The following is a 21,179-nucleotide window of genomic DNA, read 5'->3' on the forward strand; positions in this document are numbered from 1 at the left end:
GAAAGTGGTCTGGCCACACAGCCAGGTGGCAAAAGGACAGTGGGAGAAACTGAGGCAAAAGCTGCTGCAATGCTAGAGCCAGCCCGGAGGGGGCGTATTGGGGCAGCAACTTTGCCACAGGACCAAGGACTTGTGGAAGATGCAGACAATCAAGGATGCCACTGGCATCACTTGTGATGCATCGGGAGTGGGAGGCAACACACTAAAAGCTCAGTTTGGAGCTACTGTAAGTGCCCACAGAGGGCAGTAAAGGGGCATAATCTACCTCCTTACTCCCCTGCCCAGGCTACCTGCATTGCTAGTCTTTGTGCAAGGGAGAGAGCAGTTGCCACAGGGCCACTAATCACTCTCCTGGGCAGGAGGGTGGCGAGTGTGTGAAGACATGGCTCTGCCTTTCCAATGCACCAGGCAGTGCAACTGAGCTGGCACAGAGGGGGAAGTAAGCTGTGCCAGGTTACTCCTCCCTGGAGCAAGGGGCCCCCAATTATTTAGGTGTCTATGTCTTTATCTGACGACTAACTTTCACCATGTATTTCAAAGGGAGTAAGTAGTATGTGAAGTATTAAAAATGGAGCATCTATATTTTTATTTGTTATGAGGGCTAAAAGAGGAAAGGGGAGTATTAAAAGAGAATCGCAACAAAACGATTTTGAAGGCACATTTGAAACAGATCTGGAGACAAACTTGAAATAGAGCCAATGATTGATATTTAATTTGTTGCTTTTATCCTTTGATCACATGTTAAAGCTCATTTCTACTCATCTCATTAACTGAGTCTTCAGTGGTTTAGAAGTTATTAAATTTTATTTCTAATTATATGATCTACTATATAGTAGTGCAGTTCTGTGTTTGTGAAGAGAGAGAGATGTTTCACAGGCACAGAACATCACTCTGATTCCCGAGCAAGAAGAACCAAATCTTGTATCAATTCCACCCTATATTTTAAATAAAAATATGAAAAAATGTTTAAACTTTTAGGTCAAATAAAAGGATCCAATGTCGTAGTCTATATGGCTTTCACCAGGGACTCCTCAGTGAAAAGGCCATTGTAATTTCTTTTAACCTACACCTTACCTACAAGTAAAAAGATCAAATTTAATTATTGTTTTGAAAGTGGTACTTCTTATGTAACAAATATAGGAAATACTGTTGGTGAAATGGAGAATTGCAACTTTTCCTTACTAAAGCACATGTAGAGATTTCTGGTGCCACCTATTGGTGAGAATAGTACAGCAAATGATTCTCATTTGCATAATCTTAAAGAAAGGTACAATCAGGGGTGAAAGTAAAATTGAACTCTTACTGGTATGTGGGTCAACTCTGCCCCCCCCCACGGAAGGGGAGGGGCCTTGGGAAGAAGGGGCGGGGCTGGGGGTCAGCATCCCCCAGCCAGCCCATCCGCGCTGCCTGACCTGAGCCACCTGGGGCTCTAGCGGCAATTTAAAGGTAATTGGCAGTAATTGCTTAGCATCTTGAAGGATTGCACCCTTCATTCGTAGTTATTATTCTATTGTTTGTGTCAAGGATTTTTAGTTAAGAATCTGTTAGACTTTATGAGTTAGGCCATGTTTTGGCAAAATGAGTCAGTGTTCAAACTAGTCATAAAAGAAAACAAAGCTCGGGAAGGGGATTTGAATACAAAAGATTCGCTGAGCTTCAATATCACCCGAGTCTTTATGATGGTGTTAGGTTTTACACTGCTAACGTACAATGAGGTAAGAGCTGGGCATGTGTGGATTTATGATATTTCGATCTACTGGAGTATCGGAAGGTATATTTGCTTTTGTTCTTTTAGAATCCAAAATATCCCGAAGATTATTCCTTTGGAATTTCAAGAAGAAAGGGGAACTCATCTGTTGTAACAGGAATTTATAAGAGAAGCCTTGCAGAGAACATATTGTAGAGTACATTTGCTTTCTAAATACTATCTCCTGTGAACATTGCAAGCATGATTAGAAGTGCACTATATACAGCACTAATAGTTTGTACCATCAGCTCTACCTACAACTGTAAACAGGGGTGGCTCCAGGCACCAGCGCAGCAAGCGCGTGCCTGGGGCGGCAAGCCGCGCGGGGCGGCAGTCAGGCAGCCTTTGGCAGCATGCCTGCGGGAGGTCCGCCGGTCCCGCGGTTTCGGCAGCAATTCAGCAGCAGGTACACTGAAGCCGCAGGACTGGCAGATCACAGAAACGCCGCCGAAGGCCACCTGACTGCCATCCTTGGGGTGGCAAAAAACAGAGAGCCGCCCCTGACTGTAAAGTAATGATGCAGAAGGTGCCACTTCTGGCATATTTTGCATAAGAAATCGCATTTTGCCCAGATGTGTTAAAATTCAAAAGACAGCGATAAAAAAATCATACAAACTCCGCTGATTTCTCTACTGTAATTGCAAGCTTTATAACTGTAAAAAAAGAAGTTTTTGATCATTGTAGCATGGGGGCGGAACAGGTAAACAAGCTGTCCTACCTTGCTTTGGAATGATTTTGTCTACAAGGATGCCATATCCATGTAATTGTAGGCTGAGGAATACCATAAACAGTGCAAGTCAGCACTTGCTTGCTGCCCAGTAGGTAGAGATTGGGATCAGGAAATGACGACACTGCTTTTTCATAAATCTGGGGTTTCACTGTAAAATGCGTAAATAGAACAGAAGTCAGAAGGAGCTGAGTTTCTACTGCACTCTGTCATCATGTAAGTAAAATCATCCTGCAGAGTGGGAAGTTAGGAAACTGAACCCCCCTTGGGAACTGAAACAACACCAATGGGGAAAAGTACAGTGAGATGTGTAGGCATTAAAAATACGTAAGTAATGCAAAAAAAATGTAACTGTGGAGGGCAGACCCCAACCTGGTATAGATCAATGCAGTTCCATTGGCTTCAGTCTAGTTCTGCCAATCTACACCAGGAGCTTGATCTTACTTCCAACAAGTCAACGGGAAATTTTCCATTGACTTGACTAACACAGGATCAAGCCCTAGCTGAGAATCTGGCGCTTCAATGAGTTCAATAACTAAGTAGATACCATCCTGCAAACTTACCATTTACAATGAGTGTGACTGTTAGGTTCTTATACAAGTTCCACTGTCGTATACTCAGTGTTATAGTATAATTCCCTGCATCCTCTTCAGCAACATCTCTGATGATTAATGAATAGTCTTTAACCACATAGCGGGCACACTTTTCAGCAGCGGGTAACCCATCTTTTAACCTGTTAAAAGAACATTATAACGTATTATTATGAAAATGGTGTTTTTCAGAGTAACTATATGCTAGAATGGGAACATCCTCATGTTGAAATGTTTTAAGCTATGAGCATCTATGGCAGACCAAGTTTGCACTTTAATGGTCAGAGGAAATCACATGGAAAACAGCATTTTGAGAAATAAAGTTGCTTAAGTAGCCTATATTCCTTCATCTTGTGTCTCTTCTCTTGACCTTTTGACTAGGCTTAAGTATAGTATCTGTTTAATGTCTGGTATATGCTCGATCAGTGGCATATCCATCACTTGCAGGGACTAGAGCTCTCTAGATTTAGGCCCAGATCTGTTCGGGTATTTAATCATTGCTGCCCTCAGCGTCACAACCCCAAACTGAGCCAAAATCCCATTTTCAAAAGGGATTTAGGCACTTAGGAGTCTAAATCCCATATGCAGATGGAATTTAGACTCCTAAGTGACTAAATCCCTTTTGAAAATGAGATTTAGGCTCCTGAACCAGTCAGGCATTGAAACACTCAGCACAGCACTACCTAAATAATTTTAAAATGTGGGCCTTTGTAAAATATTTATAAAGTACTTTGACAATGAAAATTCTATGTGTTAATATCAATATGATCTAACAGACCTCTCCAACTTTTAACTGGTCAAATCTATTTTTTAATATCTATGTTTGTATGAAAATGGAGAGTCCAAGCTCTCCAGCTGCTTATTCCCAATTTTATGTCATCAGGACCAATCCTTCACTCTTTACCCACATAAATAAAGTGGAGGTGAAGTTAATAGAATACTCTTATGAGTAAGGGTTACTTTTATGAGTAAAAGCTGCATGACTCAGTCCCAAACCCTTTCTTTATGACATCATAAAACTTTCCTGAGTAAACAGCTGTGACATCACAAACATGACCGTGATTTCAGATGGGAAAAGGGCAACTGGATTGTGAAATTTTAAGAACCAGATATCCTGAATTCATGCAGATATCTTTAAAAACAATAGAAAGTAGAGTCATTTCTAAATAGAATATTGTTTTCAAAGTTTTATAGCTGGCATCAACAGTTCTTCCATAGCTTGATGTAGCTTGTAGTAAGATTGATGTATTATCAATAGAGTACAAATAATTTTTTCTATAATGGTGACTTAGTTCACTAAATTGTTGGACACACTGCTAAGCTATCATGTTCTAAGAAACATTTAGGGTAAGGTCCTAAATGTCCATTGCCCAGTCTTTCCATGAGCAATGGAAACCTTGTCTGTTTAGTGACTGTATGTTTAGGACTTTTGGTTTCCCTCTGCATTTCTGTTTCTATATGGACAGTCAAGAAATCAAACCACTACCTAGAAATGCAAAAGATTTAATAATGGCTTATACCAGTTTCATATATATATATTTTAATTTTCCATTTGGAGTGGCAAACGCAATGGGGGAGATTAAAACAAAACACAATGTTTGAAGCAAAAATAAATTCTGGCTGAGAGTACTATGAACTCACGCTGTTCATGTATTTATGAATTGTTTTTCTAATCAGTCTTGTCACACACCCTTTGTTAAAGTGTAATGAATCAAGCCAAAGCTATTGCCATTTAAAATTATTTAAACAAAAAATAATGGAGATCATGAATAGATAACATTGTTTGATATAAAGGTGCTTGGACAAATTCAAAAAACTTCTTAAAAGATTTCTTAATATAGTGCATTTGAGCCAAAAAAAACCAAAAAACCCTCAAGTCACTAAATTAGGTATAGAAACTACAGTCCACCAGAAAACTAAGCCAACCTCTAGTAATACTTTATAAGGCTGATTTTTTCAACCCAGTCATTAATTTTAATTAAAGTTTTTATTTCTTTCCAATATTCTCCCTGGCTGATCTGAAGAAAGATGGTCTTGTGGTCAAGACAGTGTCAGGAGAGCTGGATTCTAGTCCCACATCTGCCACAGATTTCCTGTGTGACTTTGGGCAAGTCGCCTCCCCTCTCTGTGCCTCCCCTTCTCCATGTGTAAAATGGGGATACTATTTTCCTAACTCATGGGTATATTGTGAGGATTTAGGCCCAGCAAAGCATGTAATTAACTTTAACCTCGGGAGTAGCTTCACTGAAGTCAATGGGTCTACCTGTGTGCTTGAAGTTAAGCACATGCTCAGGTGCTTTGCTGGATCAGGGCCTAATTAATTAATATTTGTGAGTACTCTGAAATCCTCTGATGGAATGTGCAATAAAACTGCTAAATATTATAATCATTTATTTCCATATCAGGGTATCTTATTTCCGTATTTTATGAGGAAATCAAATCATTAAACCTGAGCAAAGGTGTTATTTTCCCACCCAAGAGGTAGTTCCTTTATCTATGTGGAAGTAACTGTAATCCTACCATACAACCTCTGGTGAGGGAAATGCTTTCACTTTCATTGACAGCCGATAGGATTTTCTGCCAGCTACAGCCTCAAGCACACTTTTCCTTCGGTGTTTCAAAGTAATAAATGTTTTATCTTAAAAAAAAAACAAAATACAACATAGTTAAGATACTGATTCTCAGTCAGGCTTCATACTTATTACAGACAATAAGACATATGTTATGGTGACCTTTACAAGAAGGCATCTAACCGGGATCTCTGATCATTTGGGCATCTATGGATTCTGAGATCAAGGCTATGTCTACATGACGTAGCTTTTAGCGACACGGCTGTGCCGCTACAGCCGTGCTGCTAAAAGACACGTGGTGTAGCCACTGTTTGTCGGCTCTCCTGCCAACAAAAAACTTCCACCCCCAATGAGCGGCATTAGCATTGTCACACCAGCACTTGTCGTCGACAAAACTTTTGTCTTTCGGGGGAAGTGTTTTTTTAACACCTCTGAACGACAAAAGTTTTGTCTTTCACTTGCCAGTGTAGACAAAGCCCAAGACTGAGCTCTGAGTTACCAGAGATTTTCAGCAATCAATCTAGCCATTACAAAACCTAATGGATCAGCACAAACATTCAGAAATTTGAGCTTTGGTCCATGGCCCATAAACTTGGCTATATATTTCAAAGAGGAGTTTTCCAGGGGAAGGAATGTTCTATTTATCTTCATCAGAGATATAACAACAATAACAAGACAAAAAGACTCTGGATCAGTGGCTTACAATTGCTTTGTCAAACAAAGAAATTCTTCATAACTTCATTAGAATCATGTCTAATCTATTCACTTTGTACAATTACATTACTGTATATTGTTCCGTGTTTCAATCTCTATGATGAGTTAGTTTGCCTAACAAAGTAATGTATGGAATATTCTTTAACACTGGAAGAAGACTTTTTCTTCTAAAAACTGTAAAGTTTGGTTCAAAGGAAAACATATGACAGATCAGTGGGTTGTAGATGTCCTTTGAAAGTGCAGACATATCTATACTTAACTATGTTTTGAGTATCAAGGATAAGATTAAGAAAAATGCATGCAAGTCACAATTCAATATTTTAGTACCATCAATCAGATGTTACCTAGACTTCAAGAAGATTATTTGCTCAAATAAAGATTTTCAGGCTGGGCCCAAAGTGCTGATACCCTTCATTTTTTCTGTTCCTTTACAAAGTGCATTTCTACACCACCCTTCAGAACAGTGTCAGGAATGCATGTTTTACAGTCATAAAAAATAACTATGAGTTTCAAGCAAATCTTTGTAACCTAAATGTAAAAAATAGTTTCACCTTCTTTGAATATTGATAAAAACCTGCGTCTGAGCTGAGAAACCTAGCTGTTGAAAGCTCAGATCCTGAGGGTTTCAGGTTGATTTATTCTAATTTATAAAAATGTAGCTGTAGTTGTTCAACCTGTGCTCTGGACACCCAAATCAGTGATTAAAACAGTTCCAAACCCAAGAACCCCTCCCAGAGAACAGCCTTCCAGCAGTCCCCTCTCATTTAGTATCAAGGCAGGGAGCTCCAATGTGAGTGCCTTGGCTGATCTCTGCTGGAGATATGTCATGGAGAGAACAATCTCTCAGGTAAGCAGGTTCTAAACCATTCAGAGCACCCTCAGTTAAAACCAACACCTTGATTTCCAGCTGGACTCTTACTGGAAGCCAGTTCAGCTGGTTTAATGCCCTCAAACTGAACCTCCTTTTCATAAATGAGCTGCAGTAGCCTGCACTTGCTTCAGCATTTGAATTGTCTCAAGGTGTAGTTCCATACAGAGTGCATCACATCAATCTACTCTCCATGCGTGTCTGGTAAGGAGTGAATCGTATACGCAACTGGAGATGTAATTCTCATGAGCTTCACATAACAAAGAACTGCCGGAGCCAAAACCAGTATCAAGGGCTATATGGTTTGCATACCACTGGGCACAGGTAACAAAACTAAATGTTGCCCAGAGAAGAAGCATTTGGGGGGTCTTCCATTTAAATTAAGCCTGTATATTTGTCTCTTGTTTGGGAGTCTTTATGGTGCTAGTGCCTACTCTTGCTGGTATTGACTAGTGAAGAATTTTCATGCACTTTGCAAACAAAAGTGATCAGATTAGTGATCAGACTAAGCTATCTACTACCAATGAAATAAAACAGGGTCTTGGATCAAATGGTATATATTCTGTTCCCAGGCTCTTTTCTCTTCCTATGACTGGCTTGCCAAAAATTCACCTCCATTTTGTCCTTGTGTACAAAAAGTTTCTAACCATTGTTTAGCTTTGAACACGGATCATGAGCATTATACGTCCTATACATCCACACTATTTTTTACCATAAACGTGGACTGTTGTGTTAACAGATTTGACCGATGGTCCACTCTTCACATGGCAGGTATACTGGCCTTTATCAATATCACGCACTTTGTCAACAACAAGAATACTGTAGAAAATATTGGCATCTGTATTCCTTTGGCCAATGCGATTGGTTATAGATGCTCTGTGGTTTGCCTAGAAAGAAAAGAAATGTAAATCAAATATTATTAATTATTAAGAACATAAGACATTATTATTATTATTAATGATTATTGTTGTTTTTTTGATGATAGTGCCCAAGAACCCCAATTGGGATTCAAGCCCCTTGTGCTGTTCAACACACACAGAAAGACATGGTCTCCACCCCAAAGCCCTTACAAACTAAATTAGACACAATATAACGAGCAGCAATTAGTTATTATTATTTAAATTGCAATAGCATCCAAAATCTACTAGGCACTTTCTGAATACAGAAGAGGGCCAGACCACTATGTACAGTCTAAAATACAATGATACAATGAGTAGTAGCAATCTCATCCTTTGTAGCCAGTGCTACTTTGGCACTGCCCACAGAACCTTTAGTGCTAGTGGCAATGTGGAGTGCAATGTGAGAGTTGCCACTGGGACTCAATGCACATGGGCAAATTTCCCTGGCTCCAGGGTGAAAGGGGTAGAGGAGGTCTAGCAAGCCCAGCTGCTCCTGTACCTTCTCCATTGTTCTTTCTCTGCAGTAGGCAGGGGCCGGGAGAGGAATGAGAGAGTTAAATTGAACAAGATTATCTGATTGCTCAGCAAGGGCTAGTGCAAGACATATTGGAACAGAGGGGTACTTTGGGGTTTTTTTATTCACAGTAAATGCAGGTCTTAGCTAACTGTGCTTGTGTAGCTGTCACGGCAGAACTGGATCTTAAGGAGGTATTGGATTTGGGTCCTATAACTCTTCCTAACCAAACTAATCCTCTGCTCTGCCTGTGTGACCCAGTGAACTAGAATGGCACTTCTCCATATAGAGTCCAAACCCCCAAGACAGGAAACACTGGTGTAGGGGATGAAAGGCGTATGTATTAACCCAGTGTGCCTGCTAACCCTTAATTTAAAATGTAATCCAGTTATTAATTACTATAGTACTACATCTACCAATTTTGCATATGGCTACATAGTGACTTCCCAACTTTAAATATTGACAGCTATAGGGCCCCGACACAGGGGAGTGAGTGGAAATGAGAACTGAGATGCGGTTAGGGGCAGAGTTATGTCGCACCTAGGAGATGAGGCTGAAGAATCCGAGTGATGCTGACAAGACATACAGACAATGAAAAAAGAACAGGAGTACTTGTGGCACCTTAGAGACTAACTAATTTATTTGGGCATAAGCTTTCATGGGCTATAGCCCACTTCATCAGATGCATGCAGTGGAAAATACAGTAGGAAGATATATATAGAGAGAGAGAACATGAAAAAATGGGTGCTGCCATACCAACTCTAACAAGACTAATCAATTAAGGTGGGCTATTACCAGCAGGAGAAAAAAAACGTTTGTAGTGATAATCAGGATGGCCCATTTCAAACAGTTGACAAGAAAGTGTGAGTAACAGTAGGGGGAAAATTAGCATGGGGAAATAGTTTTTACTTTGTGTTAATGACCCATCCACTCCCAGTCCTTATTCAAGCCTAATTTAATGGTGTCCAGTTTGCAAATTAATTCCAGTTCTGCAGTTTCTTGTTGGAGTCTGTTTTTGAAGTTTTTTTGTTGAAGAATTGCAACTTTTAGGTCTGTAATTGAGTGGCCAGGGAGGTTGAAGTGTTCTCTGACTGGTTTTTGAATGTTATAATTCTTGACATCTGATTTGTGTCCATTTATTCTTTTGCGTAGAGACTGTCCGGTTTGGCCAATGTATATGGCAGAGGGGCATTGCTGGCACATGATGGCATATATCACATTGGTAGATGTGCAGGTGAACGTGCCTCTGATAGTGTGGCTGATGTGATTAGGTGCTATGATGGTGTCCTTTGAATAGATATGTGGACAGAGTTGACAACGGGCTTTGTTGCAAGGATAGGTTCCTGGGTAAGTGTTTTTGTTGTGTGGTGTGTGGTTGCTGGTGAGTATTTGCTTCAGGCTCGGGGGCTGTCTGTAAGCAAGGACTGGCCTGTCTCCCGAGATCTGTGAGAGTGAGGGATCGTCCTTCAGGATAGGTTGTGGATCCTTGATGATGCGCTGGAGAGGTTTTAGTTGGGGGCTAAAGGTGATGGCTAGTGGCGTTCTGTTACTTTCTTTGTTGGGTCTGTCCCGTAGTAGGTGACTTCTGGATATTCTTCTGGCTCTGTCAATCTGTTTCTTCACTTCAGCAGGTGGGTATTGTAGTTTTAAGAATGCTTGATAGAGATCTTGTAGGTGTTTGTCTCTGTCTGAGGGATTGAAGCAAATGCAGTTGTATCTTAGACCTTGGCTGTAGACAATGGATCGTGTGATGTCATCTGGATGAAAGCTGGAGGCATGTAGGTAAGTATAGCAGTCAGTAGGTTTCTGGTATAGAGTGGTTTTTATGTTACCATCGCTTATTAGCATTGTAGTGTCCAGGAAGTGGATCTCTTGTGTGGACTGGTCCAGGCTGAGGTTGATAGTGGTATGGAAATTGTTGAAATCATGGTGGAATTCCTCAAGAGCTTCTTTTCCATGGGTCCAGATGATGAAGATGTCGTCAATGTAGCGCAAGTAGAGTAGGGGCATTAGGGGACGAGAGCTGAGGAAGCGTTGTTCTAAGTCAGCCATAAAAATGTTGGCATACTGTGGGGCCATGCAGGTATCCATAGCAGTGCCGCTGACTTGAAGGTATATATTCTTCAACAAAAAAACTTCAAAAACAGACTCCAACAAGAAACTGCAGAACTGGAATTAATTTGCAAAATGGACACCATTAAATTAGGCTTGAATAAGGACTAGGAGTGGATGGGTCATTAACACAAAGTAAAAACTACTTCCCCATGCTAATTTTCCCCCTACTGTTACTCACACCTTCTTGTCAACTGTTTGAAATGGTCCATCCTGATTATCACTACAAAAGTTTTTTTTTCTCCTGCTGGTAATTGCCCACCTTAATTGATTAGTCTCGTTAGAGTTGGTATGGCAACACCCATTTTTTCACGTTCTCTGTATATATATATCTTCGTACTGTATTTTCCACTGCATGCATCTGATGAAGTGGGCTGTAGCCCACAAAAGCTTATGCCCAAATAAATTTGTTAGTCTCTAAGGTGCCACAAGTACTCCTGTTCTTTTTGCTGATCCACACTAACGCGGCTAACACACTGAAAACAGCGACAAAGAGTCCTGTGGCACCTTAAAGACTAACAGACGTATTGGAGCATAAGTTTTCGTGGGTGAATACCCACTTCGTCAGGCACAGGCATCTGACGAAGTGGGTATTCACTCACGAAAGCTTATGCTCCAATACGTCCGTTAGTCTTTAAGGTGCCACAGGACTCTGTGTCGCTTTTTACAGATCCAGACTAACACGGCTACCCCTCTGATACTTGACACTGAAAACAGACAATGAAGAGATTCCACAGGAAAGGGTGGAAGCAACAGGAGTGGAAGATTGTGTTACCTGCAGCATGTTGAATAAAATGGGAAGCAATAGGAGGCCAGAGAGGAGAAGATTTACAGTAGACAAGGTGTGTGCCAGGGTGTTAGCAGCAGGAAGAGAGAAGGGGAGAATTCTGGAAACATTACAGAGAGAGAGAGAAATGACAAGGTTTGGCAAGAGAATAGGGTGGAGCAGAAGATAAACTGAAACTGAGGAGTTATTTCCTGTGACTCCCCTTCAGCCTTTGGGCTCAGAGTTTATTTAACCCAGAACGTTGTTATTGTCTTATAAACCAGTGCGAGCCCCATCATCTAAATAAAAACAAAACACTACTTCACAGTGCAAAGTGTCATGTCAAGCAACAGATCCATGGCAAGGCAACAATGTGCCACCCTAGCATGCTCAGAGTATTGTTTGTTGCTAAGTTATTTATTTCTGAGATGAAAAAATGTTAGCACAAACAGCGACCGTCTGCTAGAAGCTGCTGGTGTCATCATGCTGACATCGTGTAATCATAATTTCAGGTTGTGATTAAGCACAATGACGGACATAATAAATGATCATGACTTGGATCTACAGTATAAATCAAACTGACATGAAAGGACTGGGAGCTGTAAACCTTAAACGAATGTCAAATTTCTTATCAGCTTAACACGGACTCCCTGGCAGTTGTTTCATAAATGACAAGTATTTATGAGGATGCTCCCAATCTGGGGGGAGGCAGGAGAGGGGAAATACATTCAAGATCATTCTTGTAGTTGTCAAAACAAGAGAATTGTTCATGTGACACTTAACAAATGAGATCTTGGCTAGCTGAATAGTAATATCTTTTCTAAACATGCTTGAGTCGGGTGCCTGACTGTCTGCCAGTCCTTTACATGAATGGGCTTAGAAAGATGGTTTAACTGAAAACTTTTCTGTTACAAAAGAGAACTTGGCACTGGGTGATAAATTTCTATTACTTCACTGAACCCAAGAAGAAGTTCCCAAGGATGAAACAATTATCCTGTTCACTCCTGATTATGCAATATACCGCAGTGTATTGTGTAAACATGTTTACTTATTCAATTAAGCAAAATAATAATTGTAAAAAGGCAATAAAAGACATGTCAGTGAGGGTCATGACTATGGAATGCCACGTATGGCAAGTATTTCAAGCCAAAATTCCTGTTGGGGTTGCTTATTAATGGGATGATGTTTTAGAAAATAAGTAGCATTTTTACATACAGACCAAAGCACTCACCTCACCAGGGTAACTCCATGTCATCTGAACTCTTGTGTTCCAGGCTGCAGCAACTGTACAGTTAACAGCCAGGGTGTCTCCTTTCAGCAATTTGATTAGGTTTGGGGTGTTTAGTTGGACATCAAATATTGTGTTGGCTGCAGATCACAAAGAGAAAGGAAAAATGAATAGCATCACACCAACATAATGCCATGTTTACAAGACTGAGACAGGTGAACGCTACTCACTTTGTCGGTGCGTTAGGTATTTCGTACTATACTTATGCCCGTCAACGGTTGTCTCGCAGCTCATGAGACCTATGAATCTGTATGTTGCCTTTGGTATTATAAAGCCTTTCGTGCTATCCCAAATTATTGTCTTCCCATCAGGAATCAGAGTTTCTAGTGGAATCTGAAAACAAAGAACATATTTGATAAAACGAATCCATTTTTATTTCCACAGAGCCCCCTCCCCAAAAACCTTCGGAGGCTTAATAAAAAGGAATTTAAAAAACAAATCTAAAAAGCGCCAATCAACTCACAAATGACAAGATTTAATTAGGCATATTTTCAAGTAAATGTTTTATGTTAAATTAAAAGAAAATCTGAGTGCAGAATGTGAAGGTTTCATTTGCATCCATCATTACATCATTTACTGCAGAATGTAAATTAATATACAAATGAATGACACCAGCCTTAGCCTAGGAGCTTAGTCTGCCTACAATGCTATTGGCTTTCGTTGGCAGCCAAAGTGCCGCAGACAGACAGACTTTGTAATTAACTATCCTGGTGTGGCTATTGAGAAAGAAATACACATTTTCCCCTACGGTTGATGGATTAACTTCCTCTGCTGTCATCTTGTGCCTTTAACAAATGCCAGCTCAGATTCCATTTTATGAGTCTCTTGATTTCTGTTGTCTTCTAAGGGCACTGGATTGTTTCAGAAAGAGTGTGAATAATATGTGCACATGTTCCCAAATTGACACATCACAATATAGGGGCTTCTCATGACTATCACAGCACACAATCCATGAATCATAAGGCTGCAGAGCTTCCTCAGTCATGCTAATTGTAGTGCTTACTGGAAAATGAAGAAAGCCACAGGAGGTTGTGACCTTAATTTTTCAGAAGTGATTAGTGATTTTTGGTGCCCAACTTGAGACACATTAATTGGGCCTTATTTTCAGAGGGTCAGTGCTCAGCACTGAAAATCAGGCACCTTTAAGGCATCTCAGGCTGAGTACCCAAAAACTAAAGAATCCAAAATCATTAGTCATCTCTGAAACTTTAGTCCCAAAAGTCCAATATAATCCCTGGCACATGGGAGTTACAGTTAGGAAATAATCAAATGCTCTGGCAGTGGTAGCAGTTAAATTTTACATGATCACCTTCTGAATTTGAAACCCATTTTGATACAACAAAAACTGCAAAGGCAAAATATGATACCGCATTGTGGTTCACACAAAAACATGTTTAGAAGTCTTGTTTTCTCATCATCCCAAGTATACTTTTCACTGTGTAGCATCTTGAACATCATCACTGGACAATTACGTATTTTCTATCTCCTGCCCTTCAAATGTATTAATGCCTTTTGTAACAAAAATCCCCCTTCTTGAAAAACCTGGCAATGGGCAAAAGGCTCCGAGTACGGAAATTCACAATGCCATTTTTTATTGTCATATTTTATAGAAGAACTGCACATTTTTTTTAAGATTACTCCCAGCTGAGCTGAGGTGTACTAGTGTTCTAAGAAAGGACTGGTGTGTGCACCTTCCCCCCCCCCAGTCAACAAAGCACCTTCGCCACTGCCACTTCTTTCTGCCACCAGCCTCGCTGCATTCCTTTCACCTCTTTCCTTCCCCCTTGCTTGACCAGAGAACTTGTCTTCTGGCCAGCCCTCCTCTTCCTGCAGCCAAAGCCTTAGGGATGGATGCCCAGAATTTGGGGGCTTGTGACTAGATGGCTTCTTCCTGCACAGAACACCTTCCCTCTGAAATGTGGCACCCTCGGTGCTGCCTATTCAGCACAGGCCTAAAGCTGCCCTCAAGATCCCCCTCGTCATCGCATGCCATTTCCTCTGACAGACACGAATGATGAATAATTACAGCTGGCACAAAAGTGCTGCAGTAGAATAGAATTCCTTATCTTTACAACATCTGACAAGAAGCTATAATAAGCTTGCAAATCAGAGGGGACTGTATGTGTTACACACATCAGCACAGTCCATTACTTTATAGCCTGCTGGCTGACACTCAGCCGTGCCTTGTATTCTAGGGACGGCGCTATTGTAGTTACTGTTTCTACATACAAACAGTATGTTTAACCAGTTCACGGCTCCTGTTTTCAAGCCATCCAGCTGGATTTACCCCACCCACCGCTGGTTCAGTGGAGGTGCAGGTTGTCCTTATTGTTTCACTGCTGCATTCCCCCAGGGGTTCTGCTAGGAGATAAGAGGAGGATTCGATTTGCAGTCCAGGCTCCACAGGAGCCCCACAAGCAGATGCTGCCCAGGGCGAGCTGAATTCCTATTCGTTAATTAATCAGGTAATAAATTTGCATTAGCCTCGCTTTGGGGCTAAGAGTGTTGTTCATCTAGCCTTAGTACATAGCACATGCTTCCCTTTAGCTAGAAAAGCTCTTAACACTGACCCTCTCTGGGAGTGGCACAGGGCGAGGGAGAGAGTCTAAATTACTAGAACAAACCTTTACAAACTTAATCTCATTTTGTGAAGCTGGAGTATAGTTTGAGAGGTTCACAGACCCTCAGGCTCCAGGAGCCCCACCCAGGGTCGGCTCCAGCATTTCTGCCGCCCCAAGCAAAAAAAAAAAAAAGCCGCAATCGCGACCAGCAGCGGCAATTGGAAAAAAAAAAAAGCCGCGATCGGCGGCGGCAGTTCAGCGGCAGGTCCTTGGCTCCTAGAGGGAGTGAGGGACCTGCCGCCCCCGAATTGCCGCAGGTGCCGCCCCTCTCCCTTGGCCGCCCCAAGCACCTGCTTGTTAAGCTGGTGCCTGGAGCCGGCCCTGGCCCCACCCATCCCTAATGCAAATCCATGCACAAACTATTTACTAGTCCGGCACCTCTCAGAAATGGTTAGAGTTACATAAGCAGCTTGGGGATCTAAAAAAAAAGTGTGTGTGGGCAACTTCAGTTACCATCAAGGACACATTAGACAACTGAAATCCGAGACTAATGAAAATTAAAAGCAGGGCATGAAAGTAAAGTCCTCTGGGATCCTACACAGCAAAGCTGGTCTCCTGTGGCTGAGTCAGATCAAAAAGTCCAAGGTGCTCCAATCAGCTGTTCTCTGAGGAGAGGAGAGCTGAGGTTTTCTTCCAACTGGAAAGAACCAAAATAGGCCAGGTCCTCACCTTTAAGGCCTTTCACAACTCTTCCCATCCCTACTTATTTGCTCTTGTATCTTACTGAGCCACCCTCAGCGCTCACTCCATTCCACCAATGCCACTACCCTCTGTGACCTGCTTGCCCACTTTCCCCACCAGCTTCTCCTGATGCACAGAGCCACTGTGACTGAGCCACTACCCTCTCCTCCTTCAAATCACTCCACTTCTGCCAGGGGGCCAACAGGAAACCACTAGTGACTGATTTTTTAAAAAGTTGAAATGATCCAGAATCACTTGTTGTTAGAAGAACGAGGAGTACTTGTGGCACCTTAGAGACTAACAAATGTATTTGGGCATAAGCTTTCGTGGGCTAAAACCCACTTCATCAGATGCATGGAGTGGAAAATACAGTAGGAAGATATATATATACAGAGAACATGAAAAGATGGGGGTTGCCATACCAACTCTAACAAGACAAATCAATTAAGGTGGGCTATTATCAGCAGGAGAAAAATAAACTTTTGGAGTGATAATCAGGATAATCAGTTGTTGTTATTATTATTTTATTTTATTTTATTTTCCCATGGCACTTAGAAGCTCTAGTCATGGACCAGGACCTCACTATATTAGGTGGTGTACAAACACAGAACAAAAAGACAGTCCCTGCCCCCCAAAAAACTTACCATCTAAAGAGAGCCAACAGATGGAGTCAACACATGAGGGAGTACAAGAAAACAATGAGACAATATTGGTCAGCATAGCCTAAGTAAACATGAGATTATTATACATCTACGTACTTATATCACCCACATCACCATAGCTGCTAAGTTGCCCTAGTCACCCTCTTCTCTTCTTGTTTCCAATTAGACTGTCAGGGACTGTCTTCCTATGTGTACAGCACCTAGCGCAATGAGCCCTGATCCTGCCTGGGGTCTTACGGCCCTACCACAATACAGTATTGAAAGCCTATGAATGTAGTAGAGATACGTTTCCCATATGTTTTGTAAGATATATTGTATTAAAAATGCCAATTTAAAGCATACTGAAATGTGTAATAGATTTTGAAATATCTACATCTTTCTTCATGTGAGAAGGAGGAATCTGATTTGGGGAAGGAAGGGCCTATAAAACCTCCTATTCTTGTGGTAAATAATTCCCTAATCTTCTGCCTCTTTTTTTGTTTTGTTTTTCAAACACGTTAATACTGTTGGCATTCTCAGCCAGGAGGAACAGATAAGTAGACAAAACAACTGCTCTAAGAAATGGTTCCTTCAAGGTGGGGCTGAGGCAAGTTACCCTGGTGATACTGTTGCTGCTATGGTGCCCATTTGACCTTTGGACAAAGGTTACCATAAGCAGTGTCAATGGTGGTTTCGGCAATGTGACAATCTGTCTACTAAGAATCAGACCAGGGGTCGGCAACCTTTCAGAAGTGGTGTGCCGAGTCTTCATTTATTTACTCTAATTTAAGGTTTCGCGTGCCAGTAATACATTTAAACGTTTTTAGAAGGTCTCTTTCTATAAGTCTATAATATAACTAAACTATTGTTGTATATAAAGTAAATAAGGTTTTTAAAATGTTTAAGAAGCTTCATTTAAAATTAAATTAAAATGCAGAGCCCCCTGGACCGGTGGCCAGGACCCAGGCAGTGTGAGTGCCATAGGTTGCCTACCCCTGAATTAGACCAAAACCATTAACTAATTCTACAGGTCGTCGAACAATGAGAAAAAGATTTTCAGTTGCTATAGACCTAGGCTAGATTTGAAGTCGTGACCCAGAAATGAAAGGTTCCATCTTCCTTTTCCAATCCCCTGTACTGTCTTAATCCCTGGCTGCAAGATTTTTATGGCTCTTTCTGTGTTGTGTATGTTGATTGCCATCTTGTGCAATACACAAACATTGGCCCACACACTTAACTTGAAGTTATAGCAGCTACACATCTCAAAGCTCACGTAAAGCTGCAATTACATTTGTACAATAGGTAATTACAGTATTTCACTGGTTAACATCATCCATAGCGCTAGAGATGAATAATAAAATTTCCCCACATTGCATTTCACTGGCTAACATCATCCATAGCACTAGAGATGAATAATAAAATTTCCCCACATTGCACCATTGAAACTAAAAGTTAACAATACTAAGAGAAACAAAGTGTGAATGGCAGTGTCTCCACAGGACTTCAGGATTGAGTCCACTCAAAAGGGAGGAATCACTTCCCTAGGAAATGTGAAACGTGCCTGAGAACCTATTTTCTGAATTCCTGTTAATGCAGGATAGAGACCTAATGGCTCTATGCTGTTCTTCCAGTTACAGAAGTTCCAGGACAGGAATCCTGGCTTTTCACTTCATTGCTAAGTGGAAAACAGAATGACTGCTTTGCCAGCTAGCCATAAATACTATGACAGCAATTGTGAAATAAATCTCAGGCCTCTCGTAATTGTTACATAAGCAAAAAAATTGCTGGAGCCTACATCCACTGGTTTCATAGCATGACAAATAACCAAGTACATGATCTAAGCACCTGTAGTTTACATATTCCAGGAAATTCTGATATGAACTAGGGAGGCACATTTCTTTTTCCTGGAATGCAAAAAGTATACGTAACCAATTCCCTTAGTTAAGGCCAGGCTCCTCCTCCCTTATAAACCATGTTACATCTGACTTTGATGCTATAGAGAGCCTCATGATCCTACACCACAAACTTCAGCTTCAAGAGCAATGGATACTGCATGGCAGTGGAGGAAGAGTGGTGGGTATAAATCTCATCCATCAGAAGAGGAGGGAAAGGAGAAACTCATTTTAAAGAAGATCCTTGCAGGTGGAATGCTTAGTGAAACAGGAGTTTTCCCAGCTCGGAATTAAATACACTGAGGTTTAAGACACAACCAGGAAACATTTTTAACCCCACAACTTCCAAAATCTAAAAAATAGATTCTCATTCTACAACACACACACTTCAGTCCCGGCCCCATTTATTCTTTGCTTCTACAGCCATCAAATTTTCTGCACAAGCCAACCCTGCTCCACACCTCACCAAGGAATTGTGCTCCAGAATAAAAAGTGCTTTAATCTATAGAGATCACTTTTAGATTCAAGTTGTTTATTTTCTCTGCATTTTTAGCTTCCTTTAATGTGATTTAGCAGTTGGAAACAAGGAGGAAAGTTAGTGTCATGTCACCAGCCAGGTGTCTACAGACCATGAGCAAGTGCTCCATGGACCACTGCAGTTTGAGAACCTCTAACTTAAGATAAAACACAAGGGCCACATCTCAGCTGGTGTAAGTCAGTGTAGACAATGAAGCATTGAAATCAGTGGATCTATGTTGATTCTCACCAGCTGAAAATCTGGCCCCATGTGTCTTATTTGAACAGTTCATCAGTTTTCTTGAGTCCTGTCTCACTATTTCCTGCTGTTTTACACAAAGAGTTGACCTTCTCTTTCCTGCAACAATACTGTTCATCTATTCCTTCACATATGGAGCTCTCTCCAGACACAGATAAAGCATCTCATCCTTGACTTGCACAGCTCTCCTGTTCTATGAGCTGTCGTCTCTATTTAAACTAAACAAGCATAACATTAGCAAAGAAGTACTGTTCTCATCTTGATGCCTGGGGATTTACTTCGTGTATGTAATTCTACTAGCTTCCTTGGGAGCCATGTGCATACATTTCTATGCATCAAGCACTTGAGCCACCACCCTCTGGGTCAATGGGAGTATCTTTATTGATTTCAGTGGTTGGACCAGGTTCCAAGAGGAGACTGTGCCCTAAATCATGGGTGCCCCCAGAATATATAGTTAACATTTAACACAGGGGAACAAGTGATTTGCTCAAACGCTCCAGTCATTAAAATAGTTGCAAAAAAGTAATGCAGCACATTTATATCTGCAGGAACACTTTCCGAAATCTATGTGGATAAGGTACCTTTTTTAAAGTAACAGCAACGTCTGGTGCCGTGACTCTGCATGGAATGATCATCTCTCCTCCATCAGTCATGTGTATAATTTTAGGTATGTCGCTGTGCAGCTCTACAAATGGACTGCCTGTATCTACAGAGAAGGATAAAAAGAAAAGGTAACTGTTTGAAACATTACAACAGCATAGAAAATGTGCGGCTAACTTAACCAAACTATACTAACAAATTACCACAACAACTAAAAAGAGCCTTCTCATTTATTGTGGTGAATCTGAAGGGCCTAGAGAAAATTCTCACCACAGGCCCCATATCTCTTTAAAAATGGTTCTTTCATTATTTACAGATAACTACAACAAAGGATCAGTCAATTCTCCCTAACTATCAGTGTTGATAAGTTTCCAAAATAGCTGTTCCATTTACTTTCATTATTTAGGGCTGGTAAAATATTTTTGCAGTGTATAAAGATCACTAATCATTAATAATCAACACATAGCATTTCTTTACATTTTTGCATCATCTTTAATATTATATATATAATATATATATATAATATAATATAGGTGATGTTAAATAAACAGATTTTTTTCTAGTTATTGCATCTCATATATGGCTCAGATATAAATAAAATACTATATTTCATAGTGTTTGTGTTCATTTATTTTTTATTGTCATTGGAAGAAGTAATTACATGGGACTGAGCTGGAATTCACCTATCAAGAAACACCCCACCAAGGGCCTGTTCCGGCTCCCCTGGAAGTCAATAGCAAAACTCACATTGGCTTCAGTAAGACTAGGACTGGGATCCTAAACATGGTCATTAAGTCAGATATTCAAGTAGCTCTTAGAATATGGACAAGTAAGCGTTAATAATTGCTTTCCTTCCTACCAGCACAATATATTTGTGTCTCTTTTGTAAGTGACAAGGTGCCTGAAAATGTCAGGGAAACATTTATTTCATTTAACTCAACAACTAAGACTTGACAGTATAATTTACTGTCTCCTTAAGCAATCACCTTTGACAAAAGGCATTGGCACAAATAGCCCACATTGGAAATAGGGAATATTACTGTTGCTTTTGCAAATGTTTTATTGTTTGTGTTGTTTAACCAAGACGGACAAGAGCCACAAACTCTGGATCTAAATCCTGTTTTCAGGTGGTCAGATCTGGGGGATTGGTTTTACTTTAGTTCTGGTGCATTTT

At 40.7% G+C, this 21,179-nt stretch overlaps 1 protein-coding gene across 1 annotated transcript in view; it reads right to left on the reverse strand.

Moving 5' to 3' along the window:
- The window catches only part of LOC113406786 (vascular endothelial growth factor receptor 1-like), a 147,537-nt gene that overhangs the window by 96,155 nt on the left and 30,203 nt on the right, over positions 1–21,179 (reverse strand). The window contains exons 4-10 of the mRNA XM_026653493.1: positions 19,987–20,111; positions 12,966–13,128; positions 12,739–12,875; positions 7,929–8,103; positions 5,585–5,702; positions 3,038–3,207; positions 2,466–2,625 (exon numbers count right to left, since the gene is read on the reverse strand). Coding sequence (XP_026509278.1) covers positions 2,466–2,625; positions 3,038–3,207; positions 5,585–5,702; positions 7,929–8,103; positions 12,739–12,875; positions 12,966–13,128; positions 19,987–20,111 — 1,048 coding nt within the window. The remainder of the gene's footprint in view (positions 1–2,465; positions 2,626–3,037; positions 3,208–5,584; positions 5,703–7,928; positions 8,104–12,738; positions 12,876–12,965; positions 13,129–19,986; positions 20,112–21,179) is intronic.

Source organism: Terrapene carolina, unplaced genomic scaffold, assembly GCF_002925995.2.
Source record: "Terrapene carolina triunguis isolate 2854851 unplaced genomic scaffold, T_m_triunguis-2.0 Scaffold139, whole genome shotgun sequence".
NCBI classification, from domain to species: Eukaryota; Metazoa; Chordata; order Testudines; family Emydidae; genus Terrapene; species Terrapene triunguis.